Raw genomic sequence first — 21,095 nt, 5'->3', positions numbered from 1 at the left:
GGTCTTATCTAGCTCTGTATATAAGTTCTTTACTTTCCCATTCTCTGTAACCAGTCATAATGATGATAATGATAGCTAGCATTTATTTAGCTCTCTAAAGTTCACAAAATGCTTACATATTGCATTCAATCCTTTCAACAATTCTGTGAGATTTTATGCTACTGCTACTATTATACTCTTTTACAGAAGAGGAAACTGAGGCTGAAAGAGTTTAAGTGATTTGCCCAGGATCACATAGCTAGTAAGTGTCTAAGGCTGGACGTGAACTCAGGTCTTCCTGATTGCAAATCCAGCACACTATCCACAGGTCTAGAAAAAGAAGAGACCTTGGAGGGCCATGTTGTCCAACTCTTTTTTACTCATTTTACAGATGAGTAAAGAAGACCAAGGAAGCTTACGTGACTTGCCTGAGGTCATCAAAGGAATAAACATCAGAGGTAGACTACTAGTTCATGTCCTCTGATTCCAAAGCCAGTGTTCATCCACTGTACCATGCTGCTTCCTGTATGCTGACCTATATGATTAAATTTCTTCAAGATGGTCTTTTTTGCTGATGTTCTTCATGAACACTGCAAGGCAAGATGCCCAAGTCTCCTGTAAAATGATATTCTTTGCTATCTTTCAATGAACAAAGAAAATAATTCCACCAACTCCTTGATGTGCCTCTTAAAGGTAAAATTCTGAGCCATCCTACCATTTACTTTTCATTAAAATACTGCATTTATTCCACATGTATATTTTGTTCCCCACCCAACATCCATTTATCTGACCTTCACCACTACTATTATACCCTATCAAAGCATTTCATACATACTTAAATAAAGCAAAGGGTAGAGTTCCTTCTTTGAAAACTAAAAAGTATTTTGGACATTACATTCTTGGCAGTATAATCTAGCTGACACTTATAAGTTGTGGTAGGAAAAGTTTTCACTCTGCATTATAAAAAGGATTGCCAGATATCAGCTATTACAGAAATAAGGCAGAATATTTTTAACAATCATTCACGTTTTTTTCTTAAAAAGATGTCCTTCACAGACAAGTATTTTTGAATAGCCTCCTGATCAGATGTCCTGAAGCAATTTTTTACAGAGAGGATGAATTTGCTTTTTTTGTTTTATTTTGAGGATGGACCAATCTTTTCTGTGATTACCTGCATTTTTGCCTTAATATCCTTTAGAGAATTGGGTCTTTGAAAGCCTTGTTCTGTTCTTGAAGAATTATTAACCTTTAATTTTGGTGTGGATGGCCTTCAATCTTTTTATATTCCAGTTTGAGTATTGTGCATTTTTTGCTGGAGTTGTTGTCTGTCCTTAATTCTTGAAGAGGACCAAAGACATCATGAGGGTGATGTCTTGACTTGTGCATGAATTGGATTTAGTGAGGCAAAGCTGTGCAAAGTGGCAAGACAAAAGTCAAGATGACTGGTGATGACCCTGCATGCAGTGGATGACCTTGGCTTTTCTAAATTAAGGTCTTTCCCAGGCCCCAGTTTGTATCACCAATGGATTTCTTTGCTAGAGGGGATTATACTCCTCCTTCCTTAGAGTTGCATTTTTATCTATGGAAACTCTGCTGCTAACTCAAGGAGCAGATTACTAGCCAAACATATTTAAGAGTTTCACATTATCTTCACCTACTTTATCTGACCCTGCATTTTCCTCTGATACTACTAGCGGCTCACACTAATGTATAAAGGCCCTGACCCACATTTCAACCACAAAACTAGGCAGCTAGGCACAGTGGATAATAGGAGTGCTCAACCAGGAGTCAGGAAAACCCGAGTTCAAATCCTGATTCAGATATTTTCTATCTATGAGACCCTGGGCACATCACTTAACTTGTGTCTTGGTTTCCTCATCTATAAATGAGGGTAATAATGGCACTTTGCAAAACCTGAAGCTCTATGTAAATGCTAGCTGTTATTATTAAACTACTGGTGTAATCTCAAAATCTAGAGAAATTGTCAACTCCTTAGACATTGTCAAAGAATCCAGTGTTCCTTCAATTGAACTGCTTTCAAAGTTCAATGCCTCTGTTTAAACAACATGCATTTTGTCCTGTATTACAGCCCTGAAATACATGGTTACCTCAATAACAAATGGCCCTCATTTTCCTCATTATCTATCTTGATAATTTTTGCTGCCTTTAGTTCACAACTGAAGATGATTTTCTGTGGCTATCGTTCATTTCCTTCAAGTTATCTACTGGGTAGCAATATGAAAGAGGGGCATGGTGGATGTGATGCTCACTTCCAGCTCCCATGGGGCACTGCTAAGGATGAAACCACACTGAGGACCATTCTTCCATTTAACTTACACTTCTTTATATCTTCTAGTTTCATTTACAACTAGAAGGCCAGTGTCAGTATGATTCAATTCCTCCAAAAGTATATCAACTCATTTGTTGTTGAACAAAGATCTCACATTTAAAGAACCAAAGGTCAAGCTTTTCCACACCTTCTACCCCTTTCTGCTAGTCTATCAACCATTACTGTCTAAGTGGAACATGGATACACAGGACTGTGAGTTTTAGTTCTACTTTATTTCATTTGTAAAGGCCAAAGATTTCATCCCCTAACAGCCATACTACTAGTGATGAACCTCTCTATACTTAGTTAAGCCAGTACGTGGTTAGCCAATGCAACTTGTTTCCAGGATTATATACAAAACTAGTCTGGTTTCAGCTCCACAGAACAACATGCCCCTCCTAGGATAACCTCATCACTTCTAAACTCACCAGTAGGCTGCTAACTCAAGCCTTGACTGATTCCACCTCTCAGCCTCTTCTCACCTCTGTTTGGAGGACTGAAGGATAGAGTACCAAACTTCTCCCAATGCCTTCCTTTATAGGGAATAGAAACTGGATTCTCAGATGACTCCACTTTGTATCTGCTGCCCTGCTTGGTTTCAACTCCATAAAATGAGACAGTCTTAGTGTCCTGTTCCTGTCTCCCCACCCCCCACACCACTGCTTTCCTGATTCCTTTTATGTATTATGTCCCCCTTTAGACTATAAGCTCATTGAGGCCTGGGATTGTCTTTCTTTTTATTGATTGTATCCCCAGTGCTTACCATATCATAAGCATTTATTAAATGTTTATTAGATTGGATGAAGCCTTCTTTAGATATCAGAACCTAAACAGAATTTTTGTTATGCCAGCATAGCCATTAAAAACCTACTTTGTTATGAGGCATCAGAGTAAGAATTTTTATGGAAGATTTCTTATAACATATCACAATAGTAATATATGGCATATCATGATATTTAAATAAATTATTGTGTTATATTACTAATAAACATGAGATTATGTCTAATAATGAAAGGATAACAAAGACAAGAAGAATATGAAGCAAGCTAACAAAAAGAACTGGGAATTAAATTTTACAAGTGAAAATACACACAAATGAAAAGGGAGAATTACCTGCCGACGATACGTGATCTGAGTCTCTTGTTCAATTTCAGAGTCCAGTTCTGGAACGTCAGACTGGTCTGAATCTGACTCATCACTATTAGAGTCGGCTAGACTTTCTGTAATATTTAAAAGGCATTTGAGTATTATTAAAAAAGCCAATTTTAATAAAGTAATATAAAATGAATAGCTAACTACTATCAAACAACATGAAAATATAAGGTATAATACAATTAAATAAAATAACCCATTCAGATTATACATACATAAGATGCCAGCAAACCATAATATAATCTTCCTCTCCATTCACTGAAAAGTCAATAGCTCTTAAATCCCTTCACTACTTCTCCACTCCCTAATATAACAAATTTAAATGCCAAAATTTAGATTGGTTTACCCTATCATGAAAGTGAAAAAGAGCTCAAAAAACAAGGAATGAGGATGAATTGATTTTAAGGAATATTCCTTTGGTCAAAAACCAATGAAATATTTAGATACCCCCAGAATATTTTTAAACACTAGCATAAAATTTACTTCCCCAGGGTTCAGTAGATAAAATGTCCCTAAAATAACCTTGCCTTTCATTGCTCTATAATTTCTCTAACCCTATGCTTATAATAATAAATCCAAATAATAATTAACATTGCTTAAGTTATATTAAATTACTTCAAATATTAAAATCTTTTTACTTTGGAATTACTGAACAATTACTGATACCACTTTGAAGTTAAACATGTGTGTGTTTATGTGTATTTATATATAAAACTTTAAAAAATAAATTACTAACCTTGTGGTGCTATATGAAGGGAATCCTTTAGTTTTCTCTCAGGAATAAATTTCCACTGAAAGACAGAGTGATCTGCTCCACCAATAGAAATAACCCACTGATAATCATGTGACCATCTGACATTGGTTATATGAGCTGAATGACCAATATATTTTTTAAATTTGGCTCCTAAAACAAAAATACATGTTTAAACACAGTATTTTTCCTATACAATTACATAAATGTCATTTTAAAAACAGATGTTATATCCATTTATCATGGATCCTCTTTCATTTCTCCCATTAATATTGCTTATCTTCAACTAGTGACTCAATTGACTAAGCAAGATATCAGATAATGAATGAAAAAGTTTTGAATCTCTACTCTGCTGATTTATAGCATGGCTGGGAAGACTGGCTTGAATTGTCACTTTTTAAGGGCTATAGAAAGTCATTTTAAAATCTGGATTACTGATTCATCAACAAATATTTATTGAGTACCTACTATGTACTGAGCATAGTACTCCATTCAGGCTATGCTGCCCACATTCTGGCCTTTCTCTCACACCTATCAGCACTGGGACTGTTACCCCTTGTACCCTGGGTTATGATGGATGAGCTTTTATCTTATCTTGCACAAAACCAGGCCACGCTACTTTCCATCCATTTCTAAGACATGCCACCTGCACTCTGGCCTTTTTTAACCTCCCAATGGAGTGTTTGCCCCTAGGATTTCCACCATGCCATCTTTTTTGCCATTTCTAAGCCAGGTCTGAGTGTCCCTCAACCCATATCCCACCCCCTCCAACTCTAGCTTACTAATATGTTATATTTATCTATTAGAATGTAAGTTCCTTGAGGGCAAGGGCTGTCTTGCTTTTGTCTTTGTATTCTCAGTGCTTATCACACATAGTAAGCACCTAAATGTTTTTCATTCATTCATTCTGGAATCTATGAGGATATAAAAGAAATTTAATACATAGTCCCAGCTCTTAAGCAATAGCTGTTAGAGTCCAGAGACCCTTGGCAGTTCCCAAGACTCTTTTAGAAGATCCATGAGGTCAAACCTACTTTCAAAACAATACTAAGATGTTTTATTTCTAATATGGAAAATATTGTTGGATAAAACCCACATAAACCAAAGCTCTTTGGAGGTCCTCAATAATTTTTAAGAATACAAAAAAGGTTCTGATATGAAAAACTTTGAGAACTGCTGCTCTAAGGAAACTTAGGCTAAATGACTAGTTTTCACAAAGATAGTATGTGATAGAGTTCAAATCAAATTGTCTTTCGACTCCAAGTAGGGTGCTTTTTTTGTTACATCTAGTTATTTCTCATATACATTTTGCAAATGATAGACAACCTATGTAAGTAACTGATGATCTAAATGGGGAGACAATACATATGAAACAATTCATGAGCAAATTTCTAATTCATAAAATAGAAATAATAACATTTTGTCTACCTCACAGGAGGTGTTATGAATATCAAATGAAATAATATATGTATAGATACATATATAATCATTTACTTTGAAAACTATAAAGAACTATATAACTATTATTATTAGTATCCTTTCTTCTGATTTTTTAAAATGCATTTTAGATTATGGGGTTAATATAAATCTCGTCTTAAAATTTATAGCTAAATGTCAATTAACCAAAAACAAGGATGGGAGGAGTGACAGAGAAGCTATTCTTATTTAAAATTTGGGGGCTAAAAATTGAATAAATTTTTTCCTTTAAACTATCACTGCAAATTTTCTAGCGTATATTATTCTATTTTTCTTAGTATAGCAAACAACTTATTTTTTCTTTGTTGATTCATGACCTTGCCTTGGTATCCACATTCTGATCAATTATAGTTATATAGTACCAAAAATGCGGATGGTATAGGATATTAAGCTGAATTTACATTGACTCAGGGTAAATATTAGAAATTTATCTGTTTTGTAGAGAACCAAGTCCCTGATATTATCATTTCTGTTATTTATGATCTCACAAAAATTTAACATAGAAAAAAAATCTGGATGAATATCTGGTTATTTGATTTTCCAGTTTATTTAAATTTTACTGTATCGCACATTCCCTTATGAAATTATTTGAAAAGGTAAAATCTAAATATTATTCCTAATGTGAATTTTGTTAAATTAATAATATAGCTTTTAAGTATGGAATTTATTTCCCTTGTTTATCTGACATTGCTGACTTTTACAATAAGGTAGAATACCCATTCATTTTTACAGTTTTTTTCTAGTCAAGTTAATGTGATGTATTTGAAGAAAAAAATTTTCCCCTCAAATGCTCACCTTTCTCAAATACGGAATTTTAGAATACCATGACTAATTAAAATCACATCTATCAATATAAATGGCATTGTACAATAGTTCTACAAATAGGTTAAATAAATTTTGGGTCTTAAAATAATTTTGCTAATTGCTAAACGTAGTGGTTTTATCTCTTTTCCAATGCTCGTCAATCTAGCTATCCTCTTAGCTATAGCTAACCATAATATTTATCATGGAGAAAGCATATAACTGAAAATATAAATTTCTCAAAAGCAAATATATTCCTGCCACTCAATATAAATATTTATTAAAATGGAACAAACAGGGCACACAAAGCCTTTCTCTTCCCAAGAGTGTTTGCTCATAATAATAAACTTCATTTATATATTCCTTTATGGCTTGCAAAGCGATTTTATATCTATTCTCTCATTTGAACCTTACCACAACACTATAAGCTGAGTATTTTCAGTATTATCTCCATGTTACTGGATGAAGAGAGTGATGTAATCTCAAAAAGGTTAAATGAACTGTTCCCAGGCAAGACCGCAAGTACATAAAGCCTCCCCCCCCACCCCAAAAAAGTAAGCACATAATGCAGGACTCAAAACTAGGTCTTCCTGACTCCAAATACAGTACTCTCTTCACTAACATAGTCTTTCCAAAGCTTATTCTGTCTCCTATGCACAGATCCATTCTGTCTACCTACCCCTCCTCACTTCACTATGTTTGTAAGTGGCAATTCTGTTCATCCAGTCAAAACTTAGGTGTTTTTTTTTCATCGATTCTTACCATCTTTCATACCTACTCAATGATCAAATGCTTTCCATAATATCTCTAGCATTTCTACTTCTCCACTCTATTCCCACTTCCACTATCCTAATACAAACACTCATTACCATCCATATAAGCTATTATAATATGACCAAAAAGAGATTTCTGCCTCCACTCTCCCTCCAACTCATCTTTCACATGTCACCTTTGTTTTCCTTATGCAGTATTCTAATCATGTCACTCCTCTGCTTAAACATCTTCAGAGACTGCCTCATCACCTAGCAAGTAAAGCTCAAACTCCTCTATTTAACATTCTACAGCCTCTATCATCTGATGCCACCCTACCTTTCCAGACTTATTTCATATTTATAATTCCTCTCCATGATGTACTGTATGCTTCTGATAAACCAGTTTACTTTCTATAACCTGAAAACGCCCTAAGTTTGCTTGTCTCCATCTCTTTGATCACATTATGCCCTACGCTAGGAAAGGCCTTCCCCATTCGGTGTCTGCAAATTTTTATCTATCCTTTAAAACACAACTCAAATGTCACCTACTCCACAAACTCTTCGCTGTTCTCTGTGAGAAATGACCTTTGTCTTGGACCTTATATAGCACTTTGTTTTTCAGCTCTCTAATGTTCCACCTATGCATTGTAGTCATCTTTTGTCTTAACTACACACCAGACAAAAAGCTCTAGCAAGTCCAAGAAAACGTCTCACCTGAACTTACCTCCTCCAACATTTAGCATAGTTCTCAGTAAAAATAAAAGATGTTTAATTAAATGTTTTTTGAATTTGCTTTGTTGAATTCTGTCTGTTGAAATTCTTTCCATCCTTCAAGTAACAGATCTAATGTCAATTTGCTTTTGAAGCCTTCTGTGTTATATTCTATTTTGTAGTAGCTATTAATGATCGCTTTAAGTCTAGCCCGTTAGATTACAATATTTTAAAGGAACAGGTCTGAGTCTCATTCATCCTTGTATCTTCCAATCCCTTGCAATACTGACCTGTATCTACCTAAGTACTTCAAGAATCTGTGATTTTAATCAGTGTGAACACTCCCTTTACTGACACAAATTGCAACTTTACTTAGCAGATGATCCTTAAAAGTAGCTGTAGATGAAAACTTCATCACCTTACGGTCAAAAGGGTGATTGATTTCTCTTGAAATAAGCCTAATTGCAGAGATATTAAATTAAAATTTCAAAGTCTTTCAAGGTTGGCAGCATATGTCAGACCTTGAACTCTACTGGCATTATCTTCAAAAATTCAGGGTTATCTCAACACAAAGATGAGGAACTTGGGGAAAACTTTAGTGAAGGAACCTACATAGTGGGAAGTAAATATGTTTGATAAATTAAATTTATTTTGGGATAGTTAGCTAATTTCCTTTAGTTTTGAGCTCAATTTTCTTAAGACTTGTTTCCATGGGCTAATTCAGTATACTGCCACAGGGGCGTATATTTTAAAATAAAAAAATAGCAAATGATTATTTCCACTGTTTGCTTCACTAAAGAATACAATATGAGATTAGGAGATAATGGATTTTATTACATATGGATTATACTATATAGATAATAGATATATACAGAATAGTATATTAGTTAAAAGCTGATGTATCTGAGGAAGGTAAGCAGTTACATTCCTTATCTTTATTTAAGGACATACAAAATAAAATCACTTTAAAGAGCTGTAAAAAGTATTTTAATAAATCTAATGTGTAGCATATAAGAACTATTTAATAAATAAAAATATTACTTAGAACACTGTCTAAAATATATCTTACATTTACAAAGCACTTCATAATCACCAAGAACTTTCTATATATTATTCCAACTTGAACCTCACAACTCTGCCAAGGGAGTAGTGCAGTATTACTTTTGACATTTCATGGTTCAGGAAACTGAAGCAATGAAAAGTGAAGTGAGTTCCTCAAGTTCACACCATCCTAAATGGCAAAGTTGGGACTCTGGCTCAAATTCAACCATCTTTTTGCTATGTCATCCTGATTTTCATATGCACCCTGTGTGTAACAGGCACTTGACAACTATATGTTCAATTAATACATGATGAATGAATGTACAAACTCGTAAGAAAAATACAGTAATTTATCAATATAGACCCATGTGGATTACACATTTTTCAAGGTAAGAGAACAATACTAGAAAAGAAGAGTGATTTTCCATCACTAATAACACACACACACACACACACACACACACACACACACACACACACACACACAAAAAATAGTTCTCATTCTAATGAAATTTTCAGGATGCAAAAATTATAGTCCACCATATGAAAAATGGTTTTCTTATATTAAATTAAAACAACTCCAGTTTTAATACTCTAATTTTACTCAATTAGAAATTTTACTTTTCTTATTTAAAAAAAGTAATCCAAAAACATTTTCAAAAAAGACTGTAAACTCCTATATTTACACCAAGTTGAATTTCCCGCAAGAATTTAACAGTATATAACAATAACAGACAGGATATTTGATAATAGATACCTTTTCTTAAACAAGGATATCGGAATAGTTTTATAATTCCATAGTCATCAGCAGTAACTAAATCTTGGCCAATAAAATTTCCATCTACGGAATTTATATCATTGATATCAGAATACTTAGGCCAAATTCCATTAACCTCAATGCCTGAAACACAAGTCCACGAAGCCCACTGTACACCTTTCATTTCTTCTTTATTTGTCACTTCTTTTCCACCTAAAATCAAATCAAATTTTTTTCATTTTAAAAATTCACTTTAATTGCCTTTTTCCCCCATCTAGTCTAACCTTAAGCACTATGAATCTTCCCACCCCAGTTTGACTGGAATACATAAGAGTGTGATTGTGCATTATGGAAGAAGGAAGAGCTGACAGGTTAAAACATGAAATAACTAAAAGAATATAACTGAACAATTCCCATCAGTTATTTGCAAAAACTCAAATATGCACATGGTAGTCAAGGCTACTGTGGAAAGCAAAACTGAAGTCCATTATGACTGGAGTACACAAAACACTGTATTGACATGAGTCATGAGGAAGAGGAAGAGCCATGCCAGGGGCAAATCAGGAGCCAAATAATGGAACCCAGGCTTTTAAAAAAAATAAGATTGACAGAAAAGAGCCCAAAATAAAAAGCCAACAAATGAAAGTAAAATCATCCTTTATGGGAAGAGATTCTATCAACTCTGAATAGCAGCCAGAACTCAGATTTTTGTTGCATTTAGGTTGCAGTGAAAAAATAGTGTGAAATTTAAATATAAGTTCATTATCTTATAAAGAACAGGGACTAGTTTACTTAAATATTACACTAAGGTAACCAATTACAAATATTTTTGATAATGATGCTTACTTCATTTCAATTTAACTTTTGTAAGAAAACTTGTTCATGCTATTCAAATTTAGTTATATTTGCACTATAAGTTGTGCTTACTTTCAAATTACCTTTATGAAGTTTACCAAGCTGACTCCATTCTACTAGGAATCAAATTTTCATCTTAGATCCATTTTCTATTGGTTACTTAATGTCAGATAAAGAAAGGCATTTTGTAATCCTACCAAAATACAGTGGAATTTTGCTGTTAACAACATTCATCGTACAGTTGATTATGAAATGAGTTTATCTTGGATCTTATCCAAAGATTTAATTAATTACCCAAAGGATCCCATTATAATGTACCTTCATCTGTGAAATGAGTAAGTTGAACTAAATTATTTTTAAGGTATCTTTCTGTTTTACATTAGTCTTTACTTCTAATTTAGTCCTACAGAATAGATATATATAGATATAGATATAGATATATATCAAATACAATATGACCCCAAAGGCATTGTGGTTTTATTAAACAGTCTTACTAAATTAAATGCTGGTTATGTTACCCTTCTAATAACAGATTTAAAAATTTTTGTGGACATTCTTTAAAACTTGTGACATATATAGTATATTAGAAAAACCTTACTTGGCATCCTATAAAACAGTCTTTTTCCACTTCCATCATTAGTCTGTAAATATCTACTGTCTGAAGACCAGTCCAAATGAGTGATGAAACTAAGGGATCCAACACATTCTCCAACTTTTTTGTACCGCTGGACAACTCCATAAATATCAACTGAGCTGTCATTTGATCCAACAGCAAGGAAAGTTCCATCTGGTGAATATTTTAATTCATGAATGGCTTCCTTCCTATCTTTAATATGAACAACCTCTGTCATATCTCTGTGGGAGAGAAAGAAAATTTGCCAGACATATGAAAGAGCAAGTCACTCTGGTGTTGATTCAGTTTTGAAATTTATATCTAATGAAATATGACTATGAGTCTATAGCAAAAATGGTAAACAAGAAAATTAACTAAAAATGACATATGAACATAGTTAACACAGAAACAGCCACTTCACTTAATACAGATGACAAGAAGAACAATATATATATAATTCATGCTTACTTTACAATTTAAAAAATAGGCATATTCAATAAACATATTCTAGTGTCATACCAAGCAAGGACTTGGTAAACACAGAGAATGAATAAAACAGTAAGATTTTAATAAGTTAAAACATGTGAAATACTTTCATATCACATATACATTATGTCTTACTATAAACACTGTGACTTTAAAATACTAAAATTAAAACTTATATACATAATTATCCATAATAACAAGACAAAGATGAAAAGCAAATTGATAGAAACATTTAAAAAGGCATGTATTGCTTCATCAATGGCAGTGTATATGTGCACAAATATATACTCATGTGTACATGTGTATATATGTATATATGTGTGCACACACAATATGTCATGAGACAGCTTTTCCTGTTTGTTTTATAGAGTATGGAATTCTTTTGTATCTATTTATAGCTTGATTCACCTCAAATACACAAATTCCTCAAGGACAGTAATCATACCCACTATATCCGTTACATTATCACCCTTATTTTCTACTCAAAATTGTGTGCTATACTGATAACAAAAATTAATATTTATATACCTTATGGCTGTATTTAAACTCACAAAAATATTAACAACTATGGAAACAGATTTTTAAAATTATAGTAATGCAAAGAATACCTGACACCCACTTGGGACGGGGATACTTTCACATGCCTGATTTTGGACCTGTCTCACTGACACCTCAACCTTCTTCAGTGCTACTTACTCTTTATGCACAATCCGTGCTTCACTCCTCTTATACTTTGATTCTCTCTTCTCTCTTCTCTCTCAGTACTACAGACCAGTGAACATTCTTTTTATACTAGAATAGCTGGTAGAATCTAAAATAAAGTGTAGCCTTACTGAACACTTCAAATATAATATATCAGTGAAAAGATTGGATAGTTTTTGTAAAGGGAAATGTATCACCTATAATTCTTAAGAAGAACGAATAAGTACATGGTCAAAACCCAGACATTTTATTTAGGCTTTCAGAAATAGTATGACAAAGTTTCACATCAAAGTGATCTTTTAAAAAGAAGTTAAATCCACTAAAAATAAATAAGTAAATAAAAAGAAGTTAAAGCACCATGGGGTGGGGGAGGAGGGCTTAATATGGAAAACGTACTTAGAGAGGAAACAAAGGATATGGGCTAATCTTGTTTAAAATATTTATAAACTGTCGATAAAATGCATTTTCAACCAGCCAGGATTACACATTTCCATTAAACTCTTTTAAGTTGTAAAAAATATGTTGACAGGATTATGGAAATAAGAGAAAATCTCACGGAGCTACTCAAATAAGGCAAAAAAATAGATGAGCCTTACTGTGGTACTTTGAGAGAGGGGGAAACAAATACAAAATATAGATGGATTCTAAACTAATAATTATTACTTAGAAATGACATCTAGGAACCAGGGCTTACTATTCCCTGAAGAGTTACTATAGCCAAAAAAATCAACAAAATGGTTAACATTAACACAAAAGACAAATAGAAAGAAAGTATATAAAGCATTATCTTACACGTGAACAAAATAAGAATGAGCCTGAATCTAGAACATTTTCAAACAAGGTGCTTCAAACTCCTTGACTTGGTATTTAAAGACCTTCCATGATTTAGCTCGAACTTATCACTCAAACTTTATTTCACACTGTTCTCCTTCACATACATATTCTGTATTCTAATCAATCTGTTCTACTTGTTATTCCCCAAATATCTATACCTCTGCTCATACTGTTCATATCTTCTATGATGTCTACCCCACCTTCTACATTAGTTTACTGCCATCTTTTTTTTTTCTCTCTGAAGAACTTTGGAATCAACTGTGAGACGTGGGAGATACTGACACAAGATCACCTATCGTGAAGTACCCTCATCAAAGAAGGTGCTCTATTCATTGAGCAAAACAGAAATATGGCAGCTCAAAAGAAATGTGAGATGTGCAAATATAGAGACATCTCCACTCCAAATGTTTATATGGACTATTTGTGCTGAACCTGAAGTAGAGCCTTCTGAGCCTGTATTGATCTAATATAGTCTCAGTTGGACCCACAGTACCTTGACTCTGACATAATGATATCATTTAGATCCTCTTCTAGCATGAAAGGCAACAACTAATTCAATTTCCACAATTTTCTCGCATCCATCACTCACTTATGTTTCCATTTGTTCCACTACAACTCTAACCTCTCTCAGTTCAATAATTCTTGTTGGGTTTGTGTCCAATTAGTAGGGTTTTTTTAGGCTTTGCTCGTAGTCATTTTCATGTTGTCGTCTTCTGAGTTTATGTCTTGGTCTTCCCTGACACCATAGCAGCATTTCATACTCAAGTTATTTTTTTTCTTGTTCATTTGTCCAGCCTATTTTGACTTTTAACTTTATATTAAAATTGGGTTCTGCTCACCTATCGGTGGAGAGACACTGTCCCAAACTTCAGGTTTTTTGTGCTGCTGGTTTGAGAGCTAGTTCTGGGTGTCTCTAAGTTTTTCATTGTTTCTGTGGTGATATTCTACAAAGGTATATGGTCACTGATGTCCTGGACTGCACTTTGGTGTTCATCCAGGAAGTGCCGCTGCTCCCTGTAGCCAGCCTGGAAGTGTGACCTAGAACTGTGTTTAGGCAAGGTAAAAGGGTCCTGTACCCAGTGTCTACTCAGAGTCCCCTCTAATATTTTTCTGACCAGGTGCCCAAGCTCATTATTCTCTCTAGACTTAGAGCTCTCTGTTGCTTAATGTTGCTGATGTCCCAGCCACCTCTGAGGTCCACTGTTTGTGTTGCTGTGCTGTGCTGAGTAGTACACTCTAGTCCTGCCCCCACCCTGGGTTCACAGACTTCTCCTGCCAACCTCTTAAGTTGTCTTTGCCTGGGAAAAATGTTTCACCCCAAACTTTTGTTGACTTTGCCACTCCAGAATGAAATCAATGTGTTACTTTACAGTTGTTTGGAGGGGAAGGAGAATTCACCTGTCTGTTGCCTCTATTTTACCATCTCCCATTTCCCTATTTCTTTAAGAATTTCAAAGACAGGGCAATTTCATGCCTTCTAAGGCAGCCCATTTCACTTTTTAGCAATTCTAGTTGTTAGGAAAAAATCTTTATAACTAGAGGAGAAAGTAATATCTTTCCTGTTTTACAGAAAAGGAAAATGAAGCCTGACCAGTTTAAATTTTACTCCGATATGGTCACATAAAATGTTTATGGCAAAGTATGCCTATTGTGACTCTGATACAGCTGTTTCCCATAGTGGAAATCCTCATGGCAGCCACAAGCAGTCCAAATCTGAAGCTCACTTGAAACACTAACCAAAATGGACTTGGTCACACAAACACGGACTTAAAATAAAATTGATACGAATTCCTTATTACAAAACCTACTAATTTTCCTTGCTCAAATTTAGATCCTGTTGAACACCTGGTTTCTTAGAAATCTAGAGAAGCCATAGATTGGTTCTCCTACCTGCCTCATTAGATTTTGATTCCTCATTCTGTTCCATACCTTTGATTCTGAGGCAAACCTCCTGAATGCACCCTTTCTTTCATGATCTCTCTCTCTACCCTCCCTTCTTCTTCCTCTTTCTTCCTCTCCTTTCTCTGTCTCCAGTAACTGATTCTCTTATACCATATAACCCAAATTAAACCCAATTCTTCTCTCATGTCTGTGAATAAACTTTACCGCCCTAGACATTCTAACACCAGCAGTACCATGTTTTTTAACAAGCAACATCTCATCCCATGACAGAGAGGACTTTCAGTGATGACCACTGCTTTTTCCCTTAGATTTTGGTTGTTTAGGTGTTTTTAGTCATGTCTGACTCTCTATGACCCCATTTCTTTGCAAAGATATCAGAGTGGTTTGCCTTTTCCTTCTCTAGCTCATTTTATAGATGAGGAACTGAAGCAAATACCATTAAATTACCAGAATCACACAGGTAGTGTCTGAGGTCAGATTTGAACTCAGGAAGACTAATCTTCTGACTTTAGGCCCAGCACTCTAGCCACTACACCAGCTAGAGAGGGCTGGGAAAATTAACACAGAACAAGATATCATAATCCATAGCTCCAGTCTCCAAAATTAATGAACTTTTTAGTAAACATTGGTAGTTATGAAAATGGCTTAGTTTTTTCTCCATTCCTTCAAGATAATCACTGATGCCTCTTAGGGAATGAATAACAAATTAGGTATTAAATACTCAGAGAACCTACCACATTTCAAAATCTATCATGCAATAGAATTTCCATAAAATGTTTCATGTGAAAGTGTATAGGACTTTGCATTTGTCATGAAAGTAGATCAGACACTTATCTACTCTGAAATGCTAGGATTCTGCAGTGCCTGAGGATTTCATGAACTATAGAGATGCAAGTATTAGAAGAATTATTGCCTTCCTCAGAGAATAATCTAGTCATAGAATATATAAAGTAGAAGACTTCTCAGTGGTCATCTAGCTGAACTCAATTCTAAACAATAATTCATTCTACTAAATAACTGCTAAGGAACGATTAAGTCTTTCTTTGAAGCATTCTAATTAGAAGGACCTGACTACCTTCCCAATCAGTCCATTCCATCTCTGGATTCTTCTTAGGAAATCTTCATTGAGGTCCAGCTTAAGTCTGCCTCTTTGCACTGTCAATTCATAATGGAGCAGAAAACACATTCAGCATACTGAAGGTGAGTTAAACTTCTCCCAAACAAGTTTTAATGAATAGTTGTGATGGAAGACAATTCCAATATTGCAAGCAGTCTCCACATCTTCATTATAACTGCCTTCACTTCCTTGGTGCTCTCTAGATTTTCAGGATATCACTCTCTCCTGGTTTTTCTTCATATCTCACTGCTGTTTACTGCCATCTTATTATTTTTAAAGGCCCAGCTAATACCATTCATTTCTATAAAGCTTTCCATGACTTCCCCTAAGCTGGAATTCAATCTCACAGGCATTTTGCTATTCTTATTTATATCATATTTCTCTATGTTTATATTTTACCACCTCCAAAAAATAGTATGAAGACTATGATTTATCTTTGTATATCTCCCTGTCCCTTCCCCTGCCATTCCCATAAATATATTTGGCACTCCATTAACATTAAGTGAAATTAATGTTGAATGAATGAAACAGGTCCAGAGGGAAAATTAAAATAACTGAAGGAAAAGATTGGGAAGAAGTTGCTACAAAAGAACCCTAATTTTAAAACAATTAGGATACTTTAATCAGTAAATACAACAACTCTAATTAAAATAATCAAATCATGACAGGACACAAACGTCATCACTTATATTATCCTCCATTCTCTTCTTCTTTCTTCTAGTTTCTAATAAAATGTGACCCTATTTCTCTCTACTTTTACCCCTGATCTCAACCATTCCTTTCTTCTCCAGTAGACTATCCCCCACAATCATCCCTATCTCAATAAATTTCAATATGTCCATAGCTACTAGCTACTTCCCCGCAGCCTACAAATACACCCACTTTCCCTATCCTTAAAAAATTTTCACTAAACTCTAACATCTCCTAATGTCATTAGCTTTCATTTTTACTCCTTTAATCATCATCTCCTTTATTCAGTATAACCTCACTGACCCTACTTCCTCCCTTCTTACTTAACTTTTAGCAACACGGCTTGCAACCTCATTGTTCAGATGAAAGTGCTCTCTCCAAAGTTACCAATTATCTCTTAATTGTCAAATGCCATGGCCTTTTCTCAGCCCTCATCTTTCTCCACCTCTCAACATAATATGACACTGCTGACCTCTCTCCTCTCTGGATTTTCATAATACTGTTCTGTCTGACCACGTTCACACTCCTGTTGGTTCATTATATATAGGTATACTCCAAGGCTCTCACTTGTTGACCTCATCTACTTCCAGGGGTCTCATTATCATCTCTAAGTTGATGACTACTAAATCTATATATCTAGCCTTAGTCTCTCTTAAGCTCCAGTCAACTATTTATCATGTATTTCAAAATGTATGTCTAGTAAATACATCAAAACACGTCATGTTCAAAACTTACTATCTTTCATCTAAATTTCCCCTCCTCCTTCCGAACTTCACTATTTTTGTCATGGACACAACCATTCTACATGTCACCTAGGTTTACATATTTGTAGTCAAACAATCCCTCAACCTCATATAACCATCTTGTTTCTATTTTGCAAACATTTCTCACATGGACCTCCTTTCTTCTTTTTTGTTTTGTTTTGGTTTTTTTTGCGAGGCAATTGGGGGTTAAGCGACTTGCCCAGAGTCACACAGCTACTAAGTGTTTTAAGTGTCTGAGGTCAGATTTGAACTCAGGTCCTCCTGATTCCAAGGCCGGTGCTCTACCCACTTCACCATCTAGCTTCCCCTTGACAGGATGTTCTTAAAGCACAGGTCTGATCACGTCACTTTCCAAATCAAACTACAATGGCTTCTTATTGGCTCTAGGATCATCTGCAAACTGCTGTTTGGCTTTTAAAGACTTCACAACACAGTCCCAACCAACCTATCTTTCCAGTCTTAAATTACTTTTGCCCTCTACTACAGGTCCAGTCGAACTGGTTTTCTTGCTCCATTCTGTGATTTTGCTAGTCATTCTGTATCCATTCCCACAAAGATTATTTTAAAAACACTACACTCTATGACTCCAGCTCTACATAGAAAGCAGACAGAAAGCAAGAAGTAGCCATGATCAAGCAAGTCTGTACTGCGCTTTAAGGTACAGAAAAAATGTATGTGTATATGTCTTTGAGTATGTGTTACTGGATTAATCTGAACAGCTACCGATCTGGCTGCATGTTATAGTTTATTATTCACTTTTTTTGGTGAAGATGGTTTTACACCAATCTCTTTGACAATGCACTGGATTTCACTGAAGAAGTAATAGTGTTAGTGGGACTTGATGCAATTAGAACAATGTCATCTGTGAAAAGTGGCATTTGGAAAGTCTCAATATTTATAGCAGCACTTCCTTCTCTCATGTAGACTTTGCAACAGGACCTTTTTCATGACAACAGCAAATACCTAAGTTAAACACATGTCTCACTTTATTTAATGTCAAACCTCAGCAGATCACTAAACACACTTGTCTTTGGATCATATACCTTGGAGAATCTCTGATAAATGACACAAATGTTTAGAAAACATTTATTAGAGAAAAGGCCTCAAGGCTAGATTTTGTTTTACCAACTCAACTTTTTTTTTTTTAGAATCAATAAATATCAGACAGTATGGGATCTTATATTCTCTCTCACTTAAGGAACTTACTGAAAGATTTATGTGTTAAGACAAGATAAAGAAAATGAAATACTACTTACTATAAGTACCTGATTTATGGGACTCATCATAAGCAAAAGGCAGAATAATACAAAAAGTTTAAAAAAGACTTAGATAAATCTATAAATAAATGTAATAGTGTAATAATGTTAATTTATATTTAAAAAACAGTTACAAAGCACTTCACATCTGTTTTCTCATTTGATGGCAACAACCCTCTGAGATACCAGTATAGGTAATTATTCCCCACGGACTATACAGTCCATGGAGTTTTCTTGGCAAAGATACTGGAGTGGTTTGCCATTTCCTTCTCCAAAGGATTAAGGCAAACAGAGGTTAAGTGACTTACCCAAGTTCACATAACTACTAAGTGTCTGACGCCACACTTGAATTCAGGTCTTCCTGACTTCAGGCCCAGCATTCTATTCAGAACTGAGCCATCTAGACACCCCAATTCTCTACTTTACAGGCCATAAACTGAGGCTTAGAAAAATTAAGTAATATTTCAAGGATATAAAGAAAATAAATGACAGGCCTGGCACTTGAACATAGGTTTCCTAACTCCTAGTCTTCTGTTCTTTCCATTATCCTATACTAACTTCTCTAAGGCACATCCTTAGCCTTTTAAGATTGACATTAACATGGGCTATTGTTAGGTATAATACTGGAGTGTCATACTCTGATCCACTATGTTAAGTTCAATGATTGGATGTGCTTAATTCTATGATCTAGCAGACATACTATGACCATTCTTTCCAAATCTATTCTTTGGTACCTTATACTCTATTATTTTTACTTAGTCATATGGAAGCCAACAAGCAGCTGTCATTAAGTTTTCAGGGAGGTGACAGGAGTAGCAACAAATAATTTATGTGTTTCACACTATATAAATGTGAGCTTAATTGGGTAGAAGTGGGGCTATCTGGTCAGAGAACATACAAATTTAACAAGCTAAATGAAATATTGGTAGACATAATCACTTTCTGACTATCTGCAATATTCTATTATATATAAATTACCTATAAGAAATATGAAAACATCACTGGGTAGGTTAAACAGAAAGTACTAGTAATTATGCCAAAACATAATTAACATATAAAACATACACACATTTTCAGATATTTCTAATATTACATATTAGCAACTGTTCTCTGAGGAGAACTTAAACAGCTGTTCAATTTTAGGTGACTATTATTTAGAGAATCCAGTCAAAAAGCTCAACTGCAAAAAAAAACAAACTGCTAAGATTATAATGATATACAAAGCAAGTCTTAATGATAAGTTCTACAAGTGTTCACCTGATACTTCATTTTAAGAAACTATCTTATTATGACAGGGAAATTTAACCTAAGAATAAGACTCCTAAAAATAAATTTACATCTACAAAAAAGAATTGAAACTGGCTAGAGAAAGGACTGTTTTAATATCTATGCTACCTATAATATAAGTGAATGTGGAAGAAAACTCCTAGTTTAAGGAAAACATCTTAGCACATCTGAGCTTTTGCACGAATGGCAAAAATTGACTACAAAACAGTAATACAAGGGAGCAGCTAGGTGGTGTGGTGAACAGAGTACCAGGCCTGTAGTAAGGAAGATCCAAGTTCAAATCTGGCCTCAGACTCTTACTAGCTGTGTGACCCTGGGCAAGTCATTTAACCCTGTTTGCCTCAGTTTCCTCATCTGTAAAATGACCTGGAGAAGGAAATGGAAAACCACTCCAGTATTTTTGTCATGGAAACCCCAAATGGGTCATGAACAGTTGGACTTGACTGAAATGACTGAACAACAACAACCAATACAAAACAAACTGCTTGAGCAAGTTCTTCAAGATTTTCCAAGCATTCAAATATAGTAGGTAGAAGAAAATATTCTTTCATAGAACATGAAGTCATACAGGAATGCCAGAAATGTCCCTTCCTAAGTTTGTGACAGAAAAGCTTGTTTTTTTTGTCTAGGGTAGAGAATTAGGCTGAGTGAAAATCAGTACTGTTATCAGAAGTTATATATAATCTATATGTACTGTATGTATGTGTACATATACATATGTGTACTATAATCAGTACAAATATCAGAAACATCAGTCGATTTTATTTACTTTGCTATTATAAGCAAAAACAGAAAAATATTCCATTTAAGTTTATAAATTATTTAAATGTTAAATTTTTT

At 34.6% G+C, this 21,095-nt stretch overlaps 1 protein-coding gene across 2 annotated transcripts in view; it reads right to left on the bottom strand.

Annotated features, from left to right (window-relative positions):
• EML5 (EMAP like 5) overlaps window positions 1-21,095 on the bottom strand; it is a 182,843-nt gene that overhangs the window by 116,661 nt on the left and 45,087 nt on the right. For both annotated transcript variants that reach the window (XM_078151443.1, XM_078151444.1), the window contains exons 9-12: window positions 11,203-11,459; window positions 9,750-9,962; window positions 4,197-4,364; window positions 3,422-3,528 (exon numbers count right to left, since the gene is read on the bottom strand). In XM_078151443.1, the coding sequence (XP_078007569.1) occupies window positions 3,422-3,528; window positions 4,197-4,364; window positions 9,750-9,962; window positions 11,203-11,459 (745 nt within the window). The remainder of the gene's footprint in view (window positions 1-3,421; window positions 3,529-4,196; window positions 4,365-9,749; window positions 9,963-11,202; window positions 11,460-21,095) is intronic.

The sequence above is a fragment of the Phascolarctos cinereus genome, unplaced genomic scaffold (assembly GCF_003287225.1).
Source record: "Phascolarctos cinereus isolate Bilbo 61053 unplaced genomic scaffold, phaCin_HiC Scaffold_3;HRSCAF=262, whole genome shotgun sequence".
Lineage (NCBI taxonomy): Eukaryota > Metazoa > Chordata > Mammalia > Diprotodontia > Phascolarctidae > Phascolarctos > Phascolarctos cinereus.
The sequence above is the reverse complement of the archived record's forward strand: the minus strand, read 5'-3'. Positions and strand labels throughout refer to the sequence as shown.